Source organism: Hylobates moloch, unplaced genomic scaffold (assembly GCF_009828535.3).
Source record: "Hylobates moloch isolate HMO894 unplaced genomic scaffold, HMol_V3 SCAFFOLD_6, whole genome shotgun sequence".
In the NCBI taxonomy this organism is placed as follows: Eukaryota; Metazoa; Chordata; class Mammalia; order Primates; family Hylobatidae; genus Hylobates; species Hylobates moloch.
In genome coordinates this window covers 39,450,385-39,468,633 of record NW_026652281.1, presented here as the reverse complement: position 1 = coordinate 39,468,633, position 18,249 = coordinate 39,450,385, and the positions used below count along the sequence as shown (strand labels likewise).

Genomic DNA, 18,249 nt, shown 5'->3' with positions numbered 1-18,249 from the left:
TGAAATCAGGTTAGGTAAGTCCTACAATTTTGTACACCTTTCTTAAAATAACTTTATTGTAGAACCCCTCATTTCCATATACATTTTAGACTCCATTTATCTAGTTCTACAACACATCAGCCAGAATTTTTGGTTGTGAATGCATTAAATGTATACATTAATTTGGGAAAATTGCCATATTAATATTCACATATTTATGATTTTTTTCAGTCAAGTTTTGTAGTTTGAAGTATAAAAGACTTGTCTTTTGTTAGATTTATTTTTAGGTATTTGCCTTATTGGTACTACTGTAAATGGATTTTCGAATTGTTTGCTGCTTACAAGAATACTTTGTGTATTTGCAACCTTGTAAATCATTAATTCTAGTTCTTGTTATAAATATTCCCAAAGATTTTCTATGTAAAAAATATCAGATTTTCAAATTGAAAAAGACGTAAAGAGAAAACACAAAATTGAGAGGCAGATATCAGAAAAGAAGTAAAATTGTTTCCAAGAGATCCCTTTGACTAGAAGTGGTGAAAACAGGTATCCTTGCTTTGACCTCAATAGAAAACAATTTAGCCTTTCACCATTTAAGTGTGTAATGTTAGGGATTTATTTTTTTGTATATGCCCTTTGTCAGGTTAAATAAATTCCTTAGTATTTCTAGATTGTTGAGTTTTACCAATGGGTTTGAATTTTTGCCCAATGCTTTTTCTGCATCAGTTGGAATGATCAAGATTTTCCCTCCTATATTCTGTTACTCTAGTGAATAACATCAATTACTTTTAAAATGTTAAACCAACCTTGTGTTACTAGGACAAGCTCCACTTGGTTATATGTTATTATTTTTACATATGACTGTATCTGTAAGTTCCACATCTATGGATTCAACCATCCAGAGTTTTTTTTTTTTTTAAATGGATGGTTGTGTCTGTACTAAACGTACAGACTTCCTTGTCATCATTCCCTAAATATAACAACTATTACATAGCATTTACAATGTATTATAAGTAATCTAGAGATGATTTAAAGTATACAGGAGCATGTGCATATGCAAATCTACACCATTTTATATCAGGGATTTGAGCATCTTTGGATTTTGGTATCTGAGGGGGGTCCTGGAACCAATCATGGATCCCAAGGGATGGCTGTATATGAATTTGGTTATTGAATGTCCTCCCTACCAGAAATACTTTGAAAGATTAGAGTGGTCAGGAAAGAACTCTCTGAAGAGACAGCGTTTGGGCTAAGAATGAATGAAGAGGAGCCAGCTATACAAAACTGGAAGAACACTGGAGGCAAAGGGGAACAGCTAAGTGCAAAGGGTATACAGTGCAAACAAGCTTGCCTCATTTAGGGAACTCGTCGTGCATTTGGGGACAAAAAGAAGCCCAGTATGGCTGGGATATAGTAAATGATTGATAGGGAGACTAGACAAGATGAGGTGGGCGAGAGAGAGACCGGGCCAGATGCAGCAGAAAGAGAGTTGCCAACCTCTCCAGTACCTCAGCCACTTTCCAACCTTTGGGAAGCCCTAAGAATTGTCTATCAGAGTCTGCTTAGTATCTACTAGGCACATGCAGCAAAGTATATAAAATGAAAAATTCAGTTTCTTGGTCACACTAGCCACATTGCAGGTGTCCAGTAGCACATGTGGCAGATGGCTATTTTATTGGACAAAGCTGCTCTAGGAAAGCCAAAGGAGAAATAATGCCAAGTTTGCTTGGCCTCTCCTCTGTAATTTTCTCTTTTAAAGCTAGAATCGGTGTTTTTCTATTTAAATGGAAATATATGTGGTACCTAGAAAACTAGCATGTGGCCTATTCCATATGCATATGTTCTCGTGGATGTTTTTTACCTATGACAGAAAAGATGAGGACTGGTAAATCACAAGCATTCTTAACCTCATTATAAATACATCGCAAATGTAAAAATGCAAAGTGTGGAAATCGTAAATGTGAAAGTGGCTTTCAATTTGTTTTAATAGGCGTTTTCTATGTCTTATTGTAACCTAGGGACCTTGCTGCAAGAAACTGCCTGGTAGGTGAAAATAATGTGCTGAAAATTAGTGACTTTGGAATGTCTCGTCAAGAGGATGGTGGAGTGTATTCATCTTCTGGCTTAAAGCAGATTCCCATTAAATGGACAGCACCAGAAGCTCTTAATTATGGTAACAATAGACCACATTTTTTTTTTTGGTGGTGGTGGTAAAAATGAACGGCATCAGCACAAAACATTCACAAGCAATATTTACAGGGGTAGCACAGAATGCAAGTTAGAATGATTTGAGGATCAACACAAATAAGTGAATTTCATACCTTTTAATTTGTTGAAATTATTGGTTAGATTTCTATTTGTAACATTGCTATATTAAAAAGGTAGATATAAGTACTTTTAAATATGACTATACATCTGAGAAAGAGTTTTTATACCAAAAAAATGACTTTGTAATAGATTATACACAGAGTAAGTGTTGCTGTGGCTCTGGACCACTTCTTTCAAATGTCTTATAATTGGTCCAATAACCTCATCTAATGTTAGGTTCCTAAAATATTAAGTCAATCAGTTCTTTAGTTTCTCACTCTGAAATCGACATGGTTTCTTAGCATCTCAGTCTGTAGAAATGATATAAATCTTGAGCAAAGAAGGAGATGGGAATTACATTTTAAAACAGCAGGGATTTTTTTCACTTGAATTTTTATGTGTCATTGTAATTAATTGGAAATAAATATAACTTGCATTATCTGTGTTTGGGATGAAATGGACCATAACAAGATGAATGACAACTCAAGAATTTAAGAGAAAAAAAAAAGTGTGCTTTAAGTGAAATTAGAAATTACATTTTCATTAAGGGAAGCAGCATATGAGCCATGGATTGGTGAGTGGGTATGGTATGTTTTGAATAAAAATGTAAAATGATTCTTTGTTGATTTAAAATGAAAAATTACCTCATTATGGAAACTAATTTGTAAAGCATTTACAAATGCTTTAATTCCTAAATTAGAGAAAGCTTTTTTAAGAAATTGAGGTGAAATTCACATACCATAAAATTAATTACTTTAAAGTGAACAATCATTCGCATTTAGTACAATTCACAATGTTTTATAACCAGTACCTCTAGTTTCAAAACATTTTCATCATTCCAAAATAAAACCCTGTCCCCAATAAGCATCCTCCTCCCATTCTTCCATCCCGTCACCCCCCTAGTAGCCACCAATCTGCCTTTTATTTCTGTGGATTTACCTATTCTGGGAATTTCATGCAAATGGAATTATATGATATGTGATATCTTGTGTCTGGCTTATTTTACTTAGCATAAGATTTTTGAAGTTCATCCATGTTGTGTCATGTATCAGTACTTCATTCCTTTTTAGGACTGAATAATCCATTGTATGGATATACAACGATTTATTTATCCATTTTTGTATATTTGGGCAGTTTTCAATTATTCTGGGTATATACTAGAAGTCATATGGTAATTTTATGTTTAACTTTTTGAGGAACCACCAAATGTTTTCCATATAAAGCTTTTGAATGTAATTGGTTTGGAAGTTGATAAGGGCTGACCCAGCTACCACAGATACTAACCCTCACCCTTAGTTTGTCTTTCAGCATGTCAGCAAGAGAGGTTCTTACGAGCTTTCTAGTGATTGCAAGCCAGTTCCACTATTCCTTAGAATCTAGAGAAAATGGCAGAGCTGCTATTTTCCATAGTGATTCTTCTCTGGGGTGATTGTTGTTATTAACTATAGGGTCAGATTATATTGCTAAGGGGAATGATCACAGGATAAAAGATAGATTATAATACTCATATTTACACAAAGGTTTTTGTTAGACGACAAAACATTTTCAAGTACTAAGGAAGCACTAAGGAGTCCTTAAAGTCTTACCAGTAAAATCCAACTCTAGAATTTGCTCTTAACTCTATTTGCCAGATTCTCTGTTATATAGCCTTTAAAAGTCCTCTTACTCTTAAACAGTTTTGCCAGGTAAAATTCTGCCTCTTGATCACAGTATATTTTTTGAATTTCAAGCTGACTAAAGCGTTGTATTTACAATTTAAAGTTTCAATTCTGAATATATCTAACAGCTAGACCCAAAGCATCTTAAGTAATAAGGACAAGTCTAAAGATTTTTTGTAATTGAGACAGGGTCTTACTTTGTCACCCCAGGCTGGAGTGCGGCGGCATAATCATGGCTCACTGCAGCCTCAACCTCCAGGGCTCAAGCAGTCCTCCCACCTCATCCTCCAGAGTAGCTGGGACTGCAGGCATGAGCCATTGCGCCCAGTCTCTGAAGATCCTTGATCTACAGTGAGGGACTTTTTAGTAGACTTTAGTAAATTTTATAAAATGTAGAACAATTTAGATGACAAGGAAGGAAAGATTTTGATTATAGGAGACGTTTATAGTATTTAATACCCAGTCCAATGAGAGAGTTCCTGAAAGACTCTACAAGCCTTCTCCTAGAAACCCAGAGAAGTTTAATTCCCACAGACTAAAATTACTGAAGATTGACTCTAAATCCTAGCATGTTTTTTGTTTGTTTGAGATGGAGTTTCGCTCTGTCTCCCAGGCTGGAGCGCAACAGCGCGATCTAGGCTCACGGCAACCTCTGTCTCCTGGGTTCAAGCAATTCTCCTGTCTCAGCCTCCCCAGGAGCTGGGACTACAGGTGCCCGCCACCACACCCAGCTAATTTTTGTACTTTTAGTAGAGACAGGGTTTTACCACATTGGTCAGGCTGGTCTCGAACTCCTGACCTCAGGTGATTCACCCGCCTTGGTCTTCCAAGGTGCTGGGATTACAGGCGTGAGCTACCACGCCCAATCCAATACTTCTTTCATATATGAAAGCAGTATATACTCTTTCTTCACTCTTGTCTCAGAATAGGTGAAACACTCAAATCTCCCATGTAGTACGGGGTCGGGGTGGATGAAAGAAACCTCCAGTCCAAGGAACCTCTCTGAAACTGTCTTAGGGCCACAGAGCCATGATCATGCCATACACTCCAGCCTGGGCAACAGAGTGAGACCCCGTCTCAAGAAAAGCAGGGGATGGGGCATAGAATTAAACCTATTGTCACTGCTTTGTCGTAAGTATTGTTTTTGTATATTTGGCTTTAAAAAAAAAAAAATTAAGCAATACTAAAGGGCCTTCCCAGCCCTATTGCTAGCCAGATCATTCTCCTTCCTAGATGAAAATACTCTTGATACAGTCTCATACTCTTCTCATAAATGGCTGAGAAATCTTTTTGTATATGTCTCTCTCATATACTTTTTAAAAAAAATACAAAATGGTAGAATACTCAAAGCCTGTTTGGCATATATTGCTACCATCCTTAGTCCCAGCTGTCACCAAAGGTACTGTTTTTATAAGGGGAAAATAGAATACTGATCTCCAACTAAGAAATCATAAATCATCAATTATTGAATAGAAATTTTCCTTTTGTCACCTGGGTATTTGGGGCTGATATATCCTCTAATTAGTTATATTAGCATGATGTAACTAAGTACTGTGAAATGGGAGGGAGGCAGATTTTTTAGTGAGCAGGTTTCCCAACCAGTTATGCCATTAGCTGCATGACCCTGGCAAGCCATCTACTACTCTACATAATTTCCTAATTTGTAAAATAAGAACGATAGGACCTTTTCCCTATAGAGTATTGTGAAGATCAAATGAGACATAGAAAAGTAGCAAAATGCTGTACAATTGTTAAGTTACTCTTGGTCTGTTAAAATTACCCAACAAAACCAGGTTCAAAGATCCAGGTTTAAGAGCTAGGTTATAAGCTTTTACTTCTGGAGTGTGATCTTGGTTTATATGTAATATGTCTTTATTGATCTCTGCCCAGATATTATCTTACAAAATGATAAGAGTCTGTATAACCTACATTTTCTTAAAGAATTAGTCTTAACTTGTAGCCATAGAATGACTTTCATGAAAAGTATTAACTTATTGAATGCCAAGCATGAAATGAGTTGATAGGCAGACAAGAAAATTAATCTTCTGCCCAAGAATGTCCATAATTGCTATCTACTAAGAAGGACGCTAATTCACACAGCTGAAGCTGACAATCAGTTAGTACAACCCCACCCTGATGTCAGAGCAGTTATTACAGCAGGCATACTCTGGTTTTCACTAAGTACTTTTTTTTCTTTTTTTAATAAAGGCCATCCTGTTTTAAAGTAACATGACAGTTTTGGAGGAGGAGCATTTATAAATCCTGCAGTGGCAGAGTTAAGACAGGAAACCACATGAGGGATAGAAAATGAAATAATTTAAGAAATCTTTAAACCACTGTAAATGGAGTTTAGTTATGATAGTATATGTAAAAGTAAAAAATACAAATATGTTGGGAACATCTTGGGAAACTCTTAGCTTCTTGGAGAGGCTGGAGATTGGAAAAGACTGATCTGCTTCCCCTCCTTTAGTCCACGTCCATCTCCAGAAGATACCTTGTGCTGGTTTGTATCTTTGTGCTTCTCTAGGAGACTACCAAAAAAATTCTAAGAGCTTAACTCCTGTAGCTCAGTAAAACAGGTGCACCTAGGTATCTCAACAAAACAAGGCACCATGTAATTTAAAGATGTTTTTGTTAGCCAGCTATGTTAATTTCCACTGTTTAAAACACACATAAATATTTTTTGTAAATGAAACTGAGACCTTTAAGCATGTAAGAACATCTGTGTAAACAGCAATGAGTGAAAAAATGAAGAAACTTTCCTAATTGCTTTAAGTTTGTTTGTAATTTTAATGGAAAGAAAATGAAGCAGGCATAAGACAAAATTGCAGGAATCCAACTTGGTTAATCTCCTAGGATTGATAACGTAAAAACATATATCTTTTTTATATAAACCATCTATCTCATTCAGATACCACAGAGAAAGTAAGCTTGCACACTGGCCGAATATTTATTCTTGGGGAGAGGGAGAGTGATTTGGAGGTTAGTTTGATTAAACTAGCAGCCTGAAGAATATTTATTTAATTGGTAATATTACTAGACCTGGAATGTAAAACCAGTAAAGAGAAGAGGAAGACTGCATGTCGAACTCATTTGGTAAGTTTAAATACAGTCATGTATCCCTTAATGACAGGGATACACTCTGAGAAATGCGTCATTAGGCAGTTTCATCATTCCATGATCATAGGGTATACTTACAGAAACCTAACACACATCTAGGCTACAAACCTATATAGCATGTCACTGTATTGAATACTACAGGTCATTTTAACACAATGGTAAGTTTTTGTGTATCTAGACATAGAAAAGGTAATGTGTTATACTATGACATTACCATGGCTACCACATCACTAGGCAATAGGAATTTTTTAGCTCCATTATAATGGGACCACTGTCATATATGTGCTCCATCATTGACCAAACATCATTATGTGAAGCATGACTCACACAGACATACATAACCAGGAAGGGTCACCTACTTGTCTACTGTGCCTCACGTGGTTATGGTTGTTTTTCCCCTTCCAGGGAGATACAGTTCAGAGAGTGATGTGTGGAGCTTTGGCATCCTTCTCTGGGAGACCTTCAGCTTAGGGGTTTGTCCATACCCTGGAATGACAAATCAACAAGCAAGAGAGCAAGTAGAAAGAGGTGAGCCAAATACATTCATCGTTAGTGTTCATGTCCAGCGCCAGGGGTAGGCAGTGCTTATAGTGTGTCTGCTTGAGGAGGGGTGTGTTAAATACTGTTTGGCCGTGTTATGAGACCATCTCGGGTTCAGAAGCAGATTTATCTAACATCTCTGCTCTTTACTTACATATCCAAACACTTTAAAGGATTCCAATGCGAGAGAGAGGTATATAGGCTTTTCTTCCACCCTTTCCCTGTCTGGCATGACAGCTGCAGGATTGTGCTGTTCACTGTCGTTAAGAGAAATAGGGTGGTGTTTCTCAAACTCTTGTATTCTGTGCCAGATAAACCTCCTTTTAAATAATATTCCAAATTGAAATGTAGTTAGTCTTCAGGAAGTTTTTGAGAATATGACAACATTGTAGCACTTCTGAAGAAACCCTTTGGGGTTCCTAGACCATAGATGGGAATAACTAAGTAATGGTGACATGCTTGCATGCACTTGTGTAGTGTACAGTCTCAACAAAAAGCTCGTGATTAATGTCTGGGCCCCAGTGAGGGGCATGGTTGAAGTGGATGTAGGAATATGCCTTTCTAACTTCCTTTCTCCTACCTTTACACACTACCCAATGCACTGCTGAAACACTGCAAACAGACTGTAAAAGAATATGACTCATATTCATTTTTATTTCCCTATTGAATTCACATTTATGAAATCCTCATCTTCTCTTCATCTTGAAAAACATAGGTTGTAGAGATGATTTTTTAAAACTGCTCACAGGATCTAATTCTGAAAGTGAATACTTAGAGCAACTAAAATATGCATTTGTATGTATCTTACATCAGACTTTCTGAGAAATGAACAAATAAAAAATGTTCTTTGAATTAGAAGTCTGTGACTCTTGTAATATTGAATTCTGCATCACCTGTAGAAAATAAAAAATCAGCGTCGCCAGAAATGGATGTTTTGTTTCCATATAACTACAGCATAAGGTACTAAAAGTTAATAACTGCATAATGCCCTGTGTGAACATTTTGTGTCTTACCTCCATTCTAAATTCTCGGTTCTCCTTCTCTTGGGTCTTCAGGATACCGGATGTCAGCTCCCCAGCACTGTCCAGAGGATATTTCCAAAATCATGATGAAGTGTTGGGATTATAAACCTGAAAATCGCCCTAAGTTCAGTGAACTTCAGAAAGAGCTCACTGTCATCAAGAGAAAACTCACATAGTGACAGGATGGCGCCAAACTCAGCCTTCAGGACTCTGTCCTCCAGCAGAGTAATATTATTGTTCTCATTAACAATGAATTTATACCACGTTACCTTCGACAGTCTTCTACCGTTATTTTTTTATTAACTGGGTGTTTTAAAAGTATGTTCCACTTGTAAAAAGTCAAAGGCAAATTTGTTAAAGAAAGAAATAGGCAGTCCTACCAAGGGCTTGCTTAGCTAACCATAGCAATCCTACCAACCATTTCAGGCCATTGCAAATAGAAAAGCACAGGCTTCTAAGTGTGTGAAGGATAAAAGATCTATCCTTTTCACACCTTGTTTCTGAACTTCAGGCACAGTTTGTGGGCTGCCATCCTATGCCACAGACCCTACTCAGTTGGTGCTATAAACAGCATTGGTAAATGCCATGTTTGCAGGACATGTTCCAACCACAGCTGGCTTTCTCCTCTGCCAAAGCAAGATTATATTTGTAAACAGAATTTTATATTGGGCATTATTTGGACCTCCTGAGGTTTTTCTTTTCTTTCTTGCCAGGTATAAGCCCAATGTAAGAATCATCATGCTCCTGCATTATTCGTAACATTGTCATTTTCCTCCTCCTTTGGGCATCAGAAAACAATGCACGTAGGCTGGGCACGGTGGCATATTTGGATTACAGGGCGGACCACCCACTCTCTCCCCTTTGGTAGTGAGGTCAGGAGTTCGAGACCAGCCTGGCGTACATGGTGAAACCCTGTCGTCTCCACTAAAAAAAAAACACACACAACGCATGAAACATCGTCAGAGTTAGAGTTGAGGTAGTTGCTTTTCAAGGATGTTACAGAGAGCTGTGAAGCAAGAAACAGATTTGAACAGGAGGATGGGCTGGAGAAAAGAGCAGCTAAAGAAAGAATGATCATCAGAGTAAAGAAGAAAGTGAAAATAATATAAAACCACCTTATCAGAGTTATGCCTTTATAAACGCACATTCACATATTCTATTCTAAAAACACGTAATACATATTCTATTTTATGGTCTAAATTTATGAAAAAGGTCCTAAGAAAAGTTTCAGGAGTTCATGGAGTCCTCGTGATGGCAACAAAAATTTTGAGAGAAACTGCAAAGCACAAATCCACAGAAATAACAGCATACTTTCAGTTAAGCATTTTCACCTTAGAGGGGGCATTCCAAAATGTAATTTCCTTTATTTGTACCAGGTTTTAGAGCTGTCAGTCAGAATTTCATGATTCCAGTTCACCAACACATTCACGTGTGTACATGCGCGCACACACACACCACCAAGGTGCAAGACAGAAGTGAATGAAGTAGTCTGGAAGTCAGGTGAATATTAATGAGAACTATGACATAGGGACAGCCCTCCCATTTCTACTTCCACCTTCATTGACCATTATACTGCCCCCTGCACATTCTTACCATTAGCTGACGGGTATGCAAGCAGAGTGCTGAAGATGTCTCGTGAATAAAATGTAACTCAGTTACAACTAGGATTCTGTATCTTAACACTTATCTACCGAACTTACCCCATGATCTGTATATAGTTGCCTCTCAGGATAAATACACATATAGAAGATGGTCATGCTCAGGGCTAAGTATGTTCTGGAAGCCTTTTATAAGTTCTCAGGCCTGTGTCCTGGTAAACATCACCTTAGTGATTATTTGGTCTGCATTCATTGGAAGAGCTTAGGGATAGAAAATTCCTCCTGCCCTCTCCAGCTGTTTGCTGCCTGTACCATCGCACAGAACTCACACCAGTACTTTAAATTTAGAGTATGAAAGATAATACTGAAGAGAAAAGTAACTTGTATCTATCAATCAATCATTTCAATCTCCTTGCAAATTTCCTACATACTTAATGATTAGTACATTCAGACTAAAGGGAACTTTCTTTTGAGGGCACCTACTATGGTAAATCAAAGCGCAAACTCAGAAGTGCTATGGTAATTGAGGCACTTACCAACCTTCAAAAGTAAGAGTAAAATGGGATATTCCTACCCTTTTTTTTTTTTTTTTTTTTTTAGTATTTCTGAGTGAATCTCTGTAATATTCTTTGTCTGTTTAAAGAAAACAGCCTCCCATCACATAGTGGCTTCATGCTAAGCTCTAAGCAAGGAGAGAGAATGATGGTTTTGGCTTTAGTTTTATGAACAAGACCTAAAGCTTAATCCTGACATTCTGGTGTAAAAAATGAACACAGCATTGATATTTCACTCATCCAGGCTGTTAGAATTTGCAGTTCACATCATTACTCTGTGCTTAAATTTAAAAAGCTTTTCAAAACATCGTGACATGTGTAGCATTTAAATTCCATTTTATTCTTTGTCCTAAAGCAGGCAGTGGTATAGTTCAGGATTAATAACTTATTGGGAGTCTCTCAGTCATATAGAATATTAAATTTAATATAGTCACATGCATTAAAACTTATGCAAACAATTTTTCACTGTTAATTAATTTTGTTGTGCTTGAAGCATAATTTATTCATCCCTTCTGTCACTGATAATTATTGGAATTATGTACTTTAGGAGGCTAATCCATGCTCAAGAGGCACACACATACTGTTCAGAATGTGCAAGTTGATGTAGGGAGAGGAAGATTCAGAAATGTACAAAATCCTGTGATTTGTTTAGTAAGAAAAGAGTTGTAACCAAAACTTCTTCTGGTCTGGATGTAATTAGTCCAGTCACAAATCTTTGTGTTGTTAATGGATTACTCAAGATATAATCTCACTACTGCATAGTTCCTCTCATAAGTCCTTAAATTTATTAAAATGGGGGGAGGTAAACAAACATAAGCAGTCTGTCTCTCACTGCTGTCTTTCTACCTTGAATCACTAAGGGGCCTTTATGAGACAGTTTAGGTTGTTCATCATTTCACAAGGAAAGAAATTTTTCACTGTTAAATTAACATTTATTACCAACATGTGAAACCTAAAATTAATTTTGTATTCCATGTAATCTAAGGCCAAAGCCAATATATTCTTTCTCTTCCGGGAAAATAAAATTGACAGGTTTTGTTTAAACTTCAGAAACTGAAGCTTTATTTCAGCCTATCCTGCCACGAGGTCTCCAGTGAAAGGTCTCATGTAATTGTTTCTCTTTTATCTCCCAAATTTAATGTGGGCAATAAAATTCTCCTTCCATAATTCACTGTTTTATTATAAATACAATATTACCGAAACATTAGCAGATAAGTATAGACCAGGAGCCTAATTGTGTTAGGTATTTTCAGTGCACATTTCACAAGTGTTTCTCATTTTAGGATTATTTTGAGAAGAAAAAATGTTTTGTAATTGAAATAGTTTTAATTTCCTTTAAACCATAATTTGGTTTTTCTATCTATATTATATTCAGTTCAGTTTTCCCATATAACTTTTGTGAAGATTGGCTAGTACCACAAAATAACTATGGCTTCACAATACTAGTGTTAGATTATGTCGAGAAGAAAGTGTTTTAGTTACAACATACGCCACCCACTGAGGACCTTGTAGTGGGATACACAAAAATTAAAATGCAACAATCCAAATAAATTATAATGTAACAATACAAATATCTGAATCATAAGTCACAGCTGTTCAGGGTTATTTCAGTCACACCACTTTATAATTAATTCTGGTGAGTCATCAGATGTAGGAATGTACCTGAAAACCTTACTTAGTATACTGTGTACACTGTTTAATGGCCATGCATCTTTTGAAGTTTGATATTTTCTGAAAATGCGTTGTTTGCCTCAGCCCTCTTCTTTTTACATATACTCCCTTTATCATTGATATTTTAGATGTTTCTTATCAACAAAATTGGCTGCCCTGGTTAGTGCTATGAGTCATCGCAAGACTTGCTTTTGCATTTAGGAAGCCAGACCCTCCCACAAAACAGAACAGTGCAAAATAAGCAGCAGAGAGACAGACAATTGGAGAAGACATGTTTTCTTTAGGTATTAATATCTTAATTAAATGGAATCAGATTTTATATGGAAATGAGTTTATATTACATTTCCATTATACTATTTAGTGTGAAAGTTTACTATCAAAATAGTATTACTTCTTTTATGACTAACTCTTATTTGCTTATACATATCAGAATGTTCATTAAATATTTTAATTTCATTTATTTTTCTATGTTTTGATTAGTTTCACATCAAGTCTGAATACTGTATATTTTGGAAGAATCCAAAACCACATATGAAGATACTGATTTTAAAAGTCGGGATTTCATGTACCAAGAATGACCTACTTGAAGGAGATTTTGCTACACTCTTAGAGTCCCAAAAATTCCCCTTTAAAAAAAATGCTGTCCTACAGAAGGTGTATAAACTATACCTTAGCCATAATTCAATGTAATGAAATATTTAGTACCCCATTAAAAACCATCCTCCTGCCTCATACCGATTCAGAGATTAAATTCTGAACTTTTAGTGTAGGCATTAGGAATCACTTGGCCACCTAATAAGGACTGAGATTCTCGGGTGGCAGAAAAATCCTGGTGTGCTAGATTCTTAGTCACTTTAAACTGCATAGAAGTAATGAGCATAGGCTTCAGTATATTTAGTAAGGTGCTGAGGCAGCAGATTCAAATGCAAAAGAGGGAGGAACCAGTTATTCCAAGGCAGGATGATGCACCCCCACACGGAGTGTGGAAAAATTAAAGTGAAACAAAGATTTGGACAATGTCATTAGGAAGCCTGAGGAGAACATGCTACAAGGCCAGATCCTGTCCTGTGGAAAATAAAAAAGATCAGCAGAACTAAAGCAAAAGCAGTCATCTCCAGTGTGTGGGCCTTAGCAAAGAGTAAACCAAATACCTCTCCTTGTGTCAGGAGCAGTGTTATATTCCCAGCTCAGAGATGACTGTTTGCTGGGAAATGCTTATATTCATTATTTTCCCAACTAATGCATTTGGTCATATGTATTCCAGTTTTTCAAAGACACTACCCAAAGCTTCTTTACATTTGCATTGGTTATATTTAATATTTCTTAAGCTAAGATCACTGATTATCCACACATTATTAGAAATCTTTGCTTACAGTGAGGCTTAACCTGGGCTAAAGTCTCCTAAATGAGACTACACTTAGATCAGCCCTATTTCACCTTTGGAATAACGTTGACTAAATGGCTCCTAGAGTTACCCACAGAGGGGGCTTACTATGATGAGAGCTACTGTGGGGAAACAGTATTCAACAGAGAAATGGAGGAATGCAAGTAGCAATGTTCCTTGTCTTCAATAACATTTGAGGGAAAGGAATCTAGAAACCCTAAAGCTAGTCAGGGTGCCTAAGGTAAGACACAAAAAGAAAGAGACATCCAGAAAGGAAGGCTGAAAGGAAATGAAGGGCAGTAACAAAGCACCAATGTAAAATGACCCAAAGCCAACAATAAATGCAATAACGATAAAGGAAACTAACCCTCACAAGTTTGAGGAGCTTCCTGCTGTGTGTCCTTAAACAGTGCGTGCCTCTTAAGTCTCTACAACACTTTTTTAAAGGGCATTGAATTGGACATTGGTTTAATTTTCCCTACGCTCCCTATACTCTCAGGAGGTAACCATTGTTTAATCAGAATTACCCTTGCTCTGTTTTTCTGCGAGGCCTCAGACACAATGGTGGTTCAGCCCTCTCCCTAAGCAGTAGCAAGCTGAGTAATGGCACACATATGTCTAGGATAGCCAGCATTCAGGAAAACTGCTGTGAACCTCCTGTTTTTAATTTTAATAAAAAGTCTTTCAGTTTTGTGACACGAAGACAGATTTAGCTTCCCTCTTGTCAGCAAATTTGTAAAAACCTCAAAACAAATGAATATTTGGAATTCACTCTAAGAGATACAAATCCTGAATTTCTAACTATCTTCTCAAATATTATTGAGGCCAGCAAGATGCAAGTGTTCTACAATGTAATGAACTGTTCTAAGTGACAGTGTTGATGCCGGAAGTGGAATATTACGTTTTCACTCAGCTGTATTCATTCAGAAAGTTTTTCTTGAACATCTACCACATGAGGTGCAGAGAATGCTACCAGGTGCTAGTTTTTCCAGTATTTGACTTCTGATTACTATTTCCTTTTCTCATCTTTAGTTTTTCAAGATTTTGCTTTACCAAAATAGTAAATAAAGCCTTTATCATCAGCTTATATTGAATCATGTTGTAATTGGCCTCAATCAAAGTTTCTCCTCAGGTGCTTGGGGGCCCCTAGCCTTCTAAGGAACTCTCAGGCACCTACTTAACAAGGCCACCTACACAGTATGTGAGAAGCCCCATGATGGAGGCAGGTTAGAATTCAAAGACCTGGTTGGAGTCCTAGATGTGGAGACAGGGTGATCAGGTCGCACTTGTTAGATGAGTAACACTATCAGTAGAAGCTCTTGAGAGATTTTTCTAACACAGCAAGATTTCTGTGAGTAGAGGTATCCTGGGAGGCAGCCTATTGACTTGACCAAGTAAGCTCATCAGGTGCCTCCTCTACCCACTAAAGAAATGTGTAAACACTAGCAATAATTGCTTTATCTTAAACTCCTGGACATACTCAGTTCTTCCATTCCACTGTTTTATTGCCAATACCTTTTGTTGTTTTCTTCACACTCCTCTTGTCAGCAAATGTCTGAAAGTGTTTCAATTGTGTAATGTTAAAGGGTTTTTTCATAGCTTCAGAAAAGAGGGCAGCAAATATGAAGCCTTAAGTTCAAAATAAGCCATTCTACCTAGAAATACAGACCCCAGAACACACTCCATGAAAATACCTGTACTCTGCAGTTCCTCAAAGCAGTACTCTTCCTGAAAAGCCAAACACCACACCTATTTTCCTATTCGCTAAGTATCAGAATAAGCACATTCTAAATAGTATCCAAAGCAGATTCTAAAATGACATAGTAAGAAGCCAGATTCAAATTGTAACCAAAGTAGACAATAGAAATACCACTTTACCCCATTGTCATCAGTTAGAACACCCTTGCAAAAACTGTAACCACTTAAGCAATTCATCTGATCCCAGAAGATCATACCTTCTTTTGAAAGCATAGGGCAGTTTATCAGTGGGAAATGTCGGCGTTCTGAGCAACACAGGATAAATGTAAGAGGGCCTTAAAAATAAATCTCAATTCATACATTGGAGCAGCAAAAACCTGAGCAGGAAAGAAAACAGAGTCCAAAGTCATTTTTCATATAGCTCTTGTCAAATAGTATAACCTTGGGGTCTTCCTTGAGTTGCCTGGACAGTATTTATGAAACAAAAAACTAAATGCCCCCCATTTGGGGAGGCGGGGTTCAGACCTCTAACCTGGATTCAAAGCCTTAGAGGTCCAGAGGGAATCTGGAATCTGGTATTACTGAGATCCTAGGTAAAAGAACCAGCCTGGCAGTCTTTCCCAGCTCACCGGTCCGTGCTTTTATTTTTAAACCCAAAAGAAAGAAAGAAACACACCCTCTTATGTAGGAATTTCCCTTTTACAAATAATTTGACCTGGTAGAAATAAACTTGCCTGCCTGCTCTTAAATGCCAGACTGTTGCAAGCAAATGCAGAGGGAAAGGTGCCCAGAGCCATGCTTGATAGGACTTTGAATATTTTCTCCTTACCTAAAGTCCGTTGCTTGTATTTAGACTATAAGATGCTATGGAGGTCTATCCCATGCCATGCCAGTGTGATCTGCTTTGCTTCATTAACAATCAGAAGACCAGTCCAACAGAAGAGAACTTGTCATAATTCCACCTTAGATTCTAGACCTCTCATACCTGCAGTGTACAGAATATGTACGTGTTCCAATGCAATTCACTATTTTTGGCTTTAGTGTCAAAGAGATTGGTTCTAAAAGGTTCATCTGATTTCCCATAACAAGTAAATTTTATAATCCTATGATTCTAAATTCAATCCCCAATATAGATCCTAAGCATCAAATCAAAATCACAGATAAAGGGGAACTGGTCGAGAGGGGTCTTAGTTATTTCAAATCCATGACCAAAGTGGCCAAAGACATGAAACTGTTACACCTGCTGAGCATTTCACTTTACTATACAAAATGTCAGCTACCCGGTTCCATCCTGTGACATAATCAGACTGTCAATGTGGACCAGTGGCCAGGAGCATATTTATGGACCACTTCTGTTCATCATTCTTTACAGAGCACTGAGGTTTCCCACTGAAACAGCTTCTTTAGTCAGACGTTTATAGATTTTACATAAATTTACATTTAAATGTATTAAGTTAGATGGCCCAACTGAGCATCTGAATGAATATAGTGGGGGTTGGTGGTGGTGCAAATTCTGCTGGCTTTACGTTATGGTTTTCTTTGTGTTTTTTCTTGGTTTTGTCTGGCTTCTTCTGGCAAGTGCCCTAAAAGATTGGAACACTATATAAAGTCATAGACATAGAACCATATGGGAAAGCCCAGATGAAAAACTAGAAGAATAAAATCAAGTTGTCAAAGTTCCAGCAACAGCCCTGACTTCTTCAGGAACCCAAGCAAATTGGTACAAATGGTGCCCATGCCATTCATTTGGCCATGGGTGGCCCACTAGTCTAGGGCTCTCATAGTGAGTGGTTGTGGAAATAAGATTTTTCTAAGTTCCTTCCTTTTCCCTTTGATAGATGAGTTTGAGATGATGGAGTAGGAGTGGGGCCCTCAGGCACTTCTGATAAAGACATTCCACCTGCAAGCAGCATTTTGAGCAAAGCACTGCTGTGGTTTGCCAACTTATGGTCCATTTAATGTCAGGCTAAAGCACCTTTAATCATTTTTGTTGTTTTAAGATAATATATTTGTGAAGTGGATAAACACTGGAAATAGGGTGCTTCTTCTGGAAAGTTCAGTGTAAAACACAAACAAGGCTTTGGCGGGTTTATCTGGCTTTATAAACAAGTCTGAAAAATGGATGAAAGCTAAATATATAAAGCAGTTGATTATCTTTTATCATTTTTACTCAAGTCTGTATTTAACACTTATTTATTTGTTAGTTTTTACATTCAAAAGAAATACACTTTGAACTTTGGCTAACATTGTAGGATATTTTTTAATTGTTTCTACATTTTTAAAGCATGATTCATCATTTTTGTAAACTTAGGTCATTTTTTAATTGCCTTTTCTTTTCCAATAGACCAGTTACCACTCATGTGTCTGCAGAACCTCTTTATTGTATTCTTATAATAAATGTAAAATATTTGTAGCAAATTGTGCCTTGTCTTATTTAATCTTTCCATCATGTTTATATCTCTCTTCCTGTTCCATATAAATATGCTCCAAGTGGAAGAAAAGGCAGGCAAGATTTCCATGGTAACTGGCCTCCTAGTGATGTAACAGTGCATAAAAATTATTAGCTTTCAGTTTCTCTGTAATTAAGCTTATGAGTTCTGATGATAATGGGTGTGTGTTGCTTACAGTCCAATCACTGCTTCCTGTTTAGAAATCAAAACTGTAATGTAGCTCAAGTCCCAGTTCTCTGGGTGGATTTGCTATTTGCCTGGATTTTTG

The 18,249-nt window shown here is 37.1% G+C and overlaps 1 protein-coding gene across 4 annotated transcripts in view; it reads left to right on the top strand.

Moving 5' to 3' along the window:
- The window catches only part of FER (FER tyrosine kinase), a 461,875-nt gene extending 443,926 nt beyond the window's left edge, over positions 1–17,949 (top strand). For 3 of the 4 annotated variants that reach the window (XM_058440644.1, XM_058440645.1, XM_032156697.2), the window contains 3 exons: positions 1,998–2,152; positions 7,470–7,592; positions 8,660–8,899. In XM_058440644.1, the coding sequence (XP_058296627.1) occupies positions 1,998–2,152; positions 7,470–7,592; positions 8,660–8,802 (421 nt within the window). In that variant the 3' untranslated portion in view covers positions 8,803–8,899. Of the gene's footprint in view, positions 1–1,997; positions 2,153–7,469; positions 7,593–8,659 lie in introns of all 4 variants that reach the window. The other variant, XM_032156698.2, reaches the window with a different exon arrangement.
- The last annotated feature ends 300 nt before the right edge of the window (positions 17,950–18,249 follow it).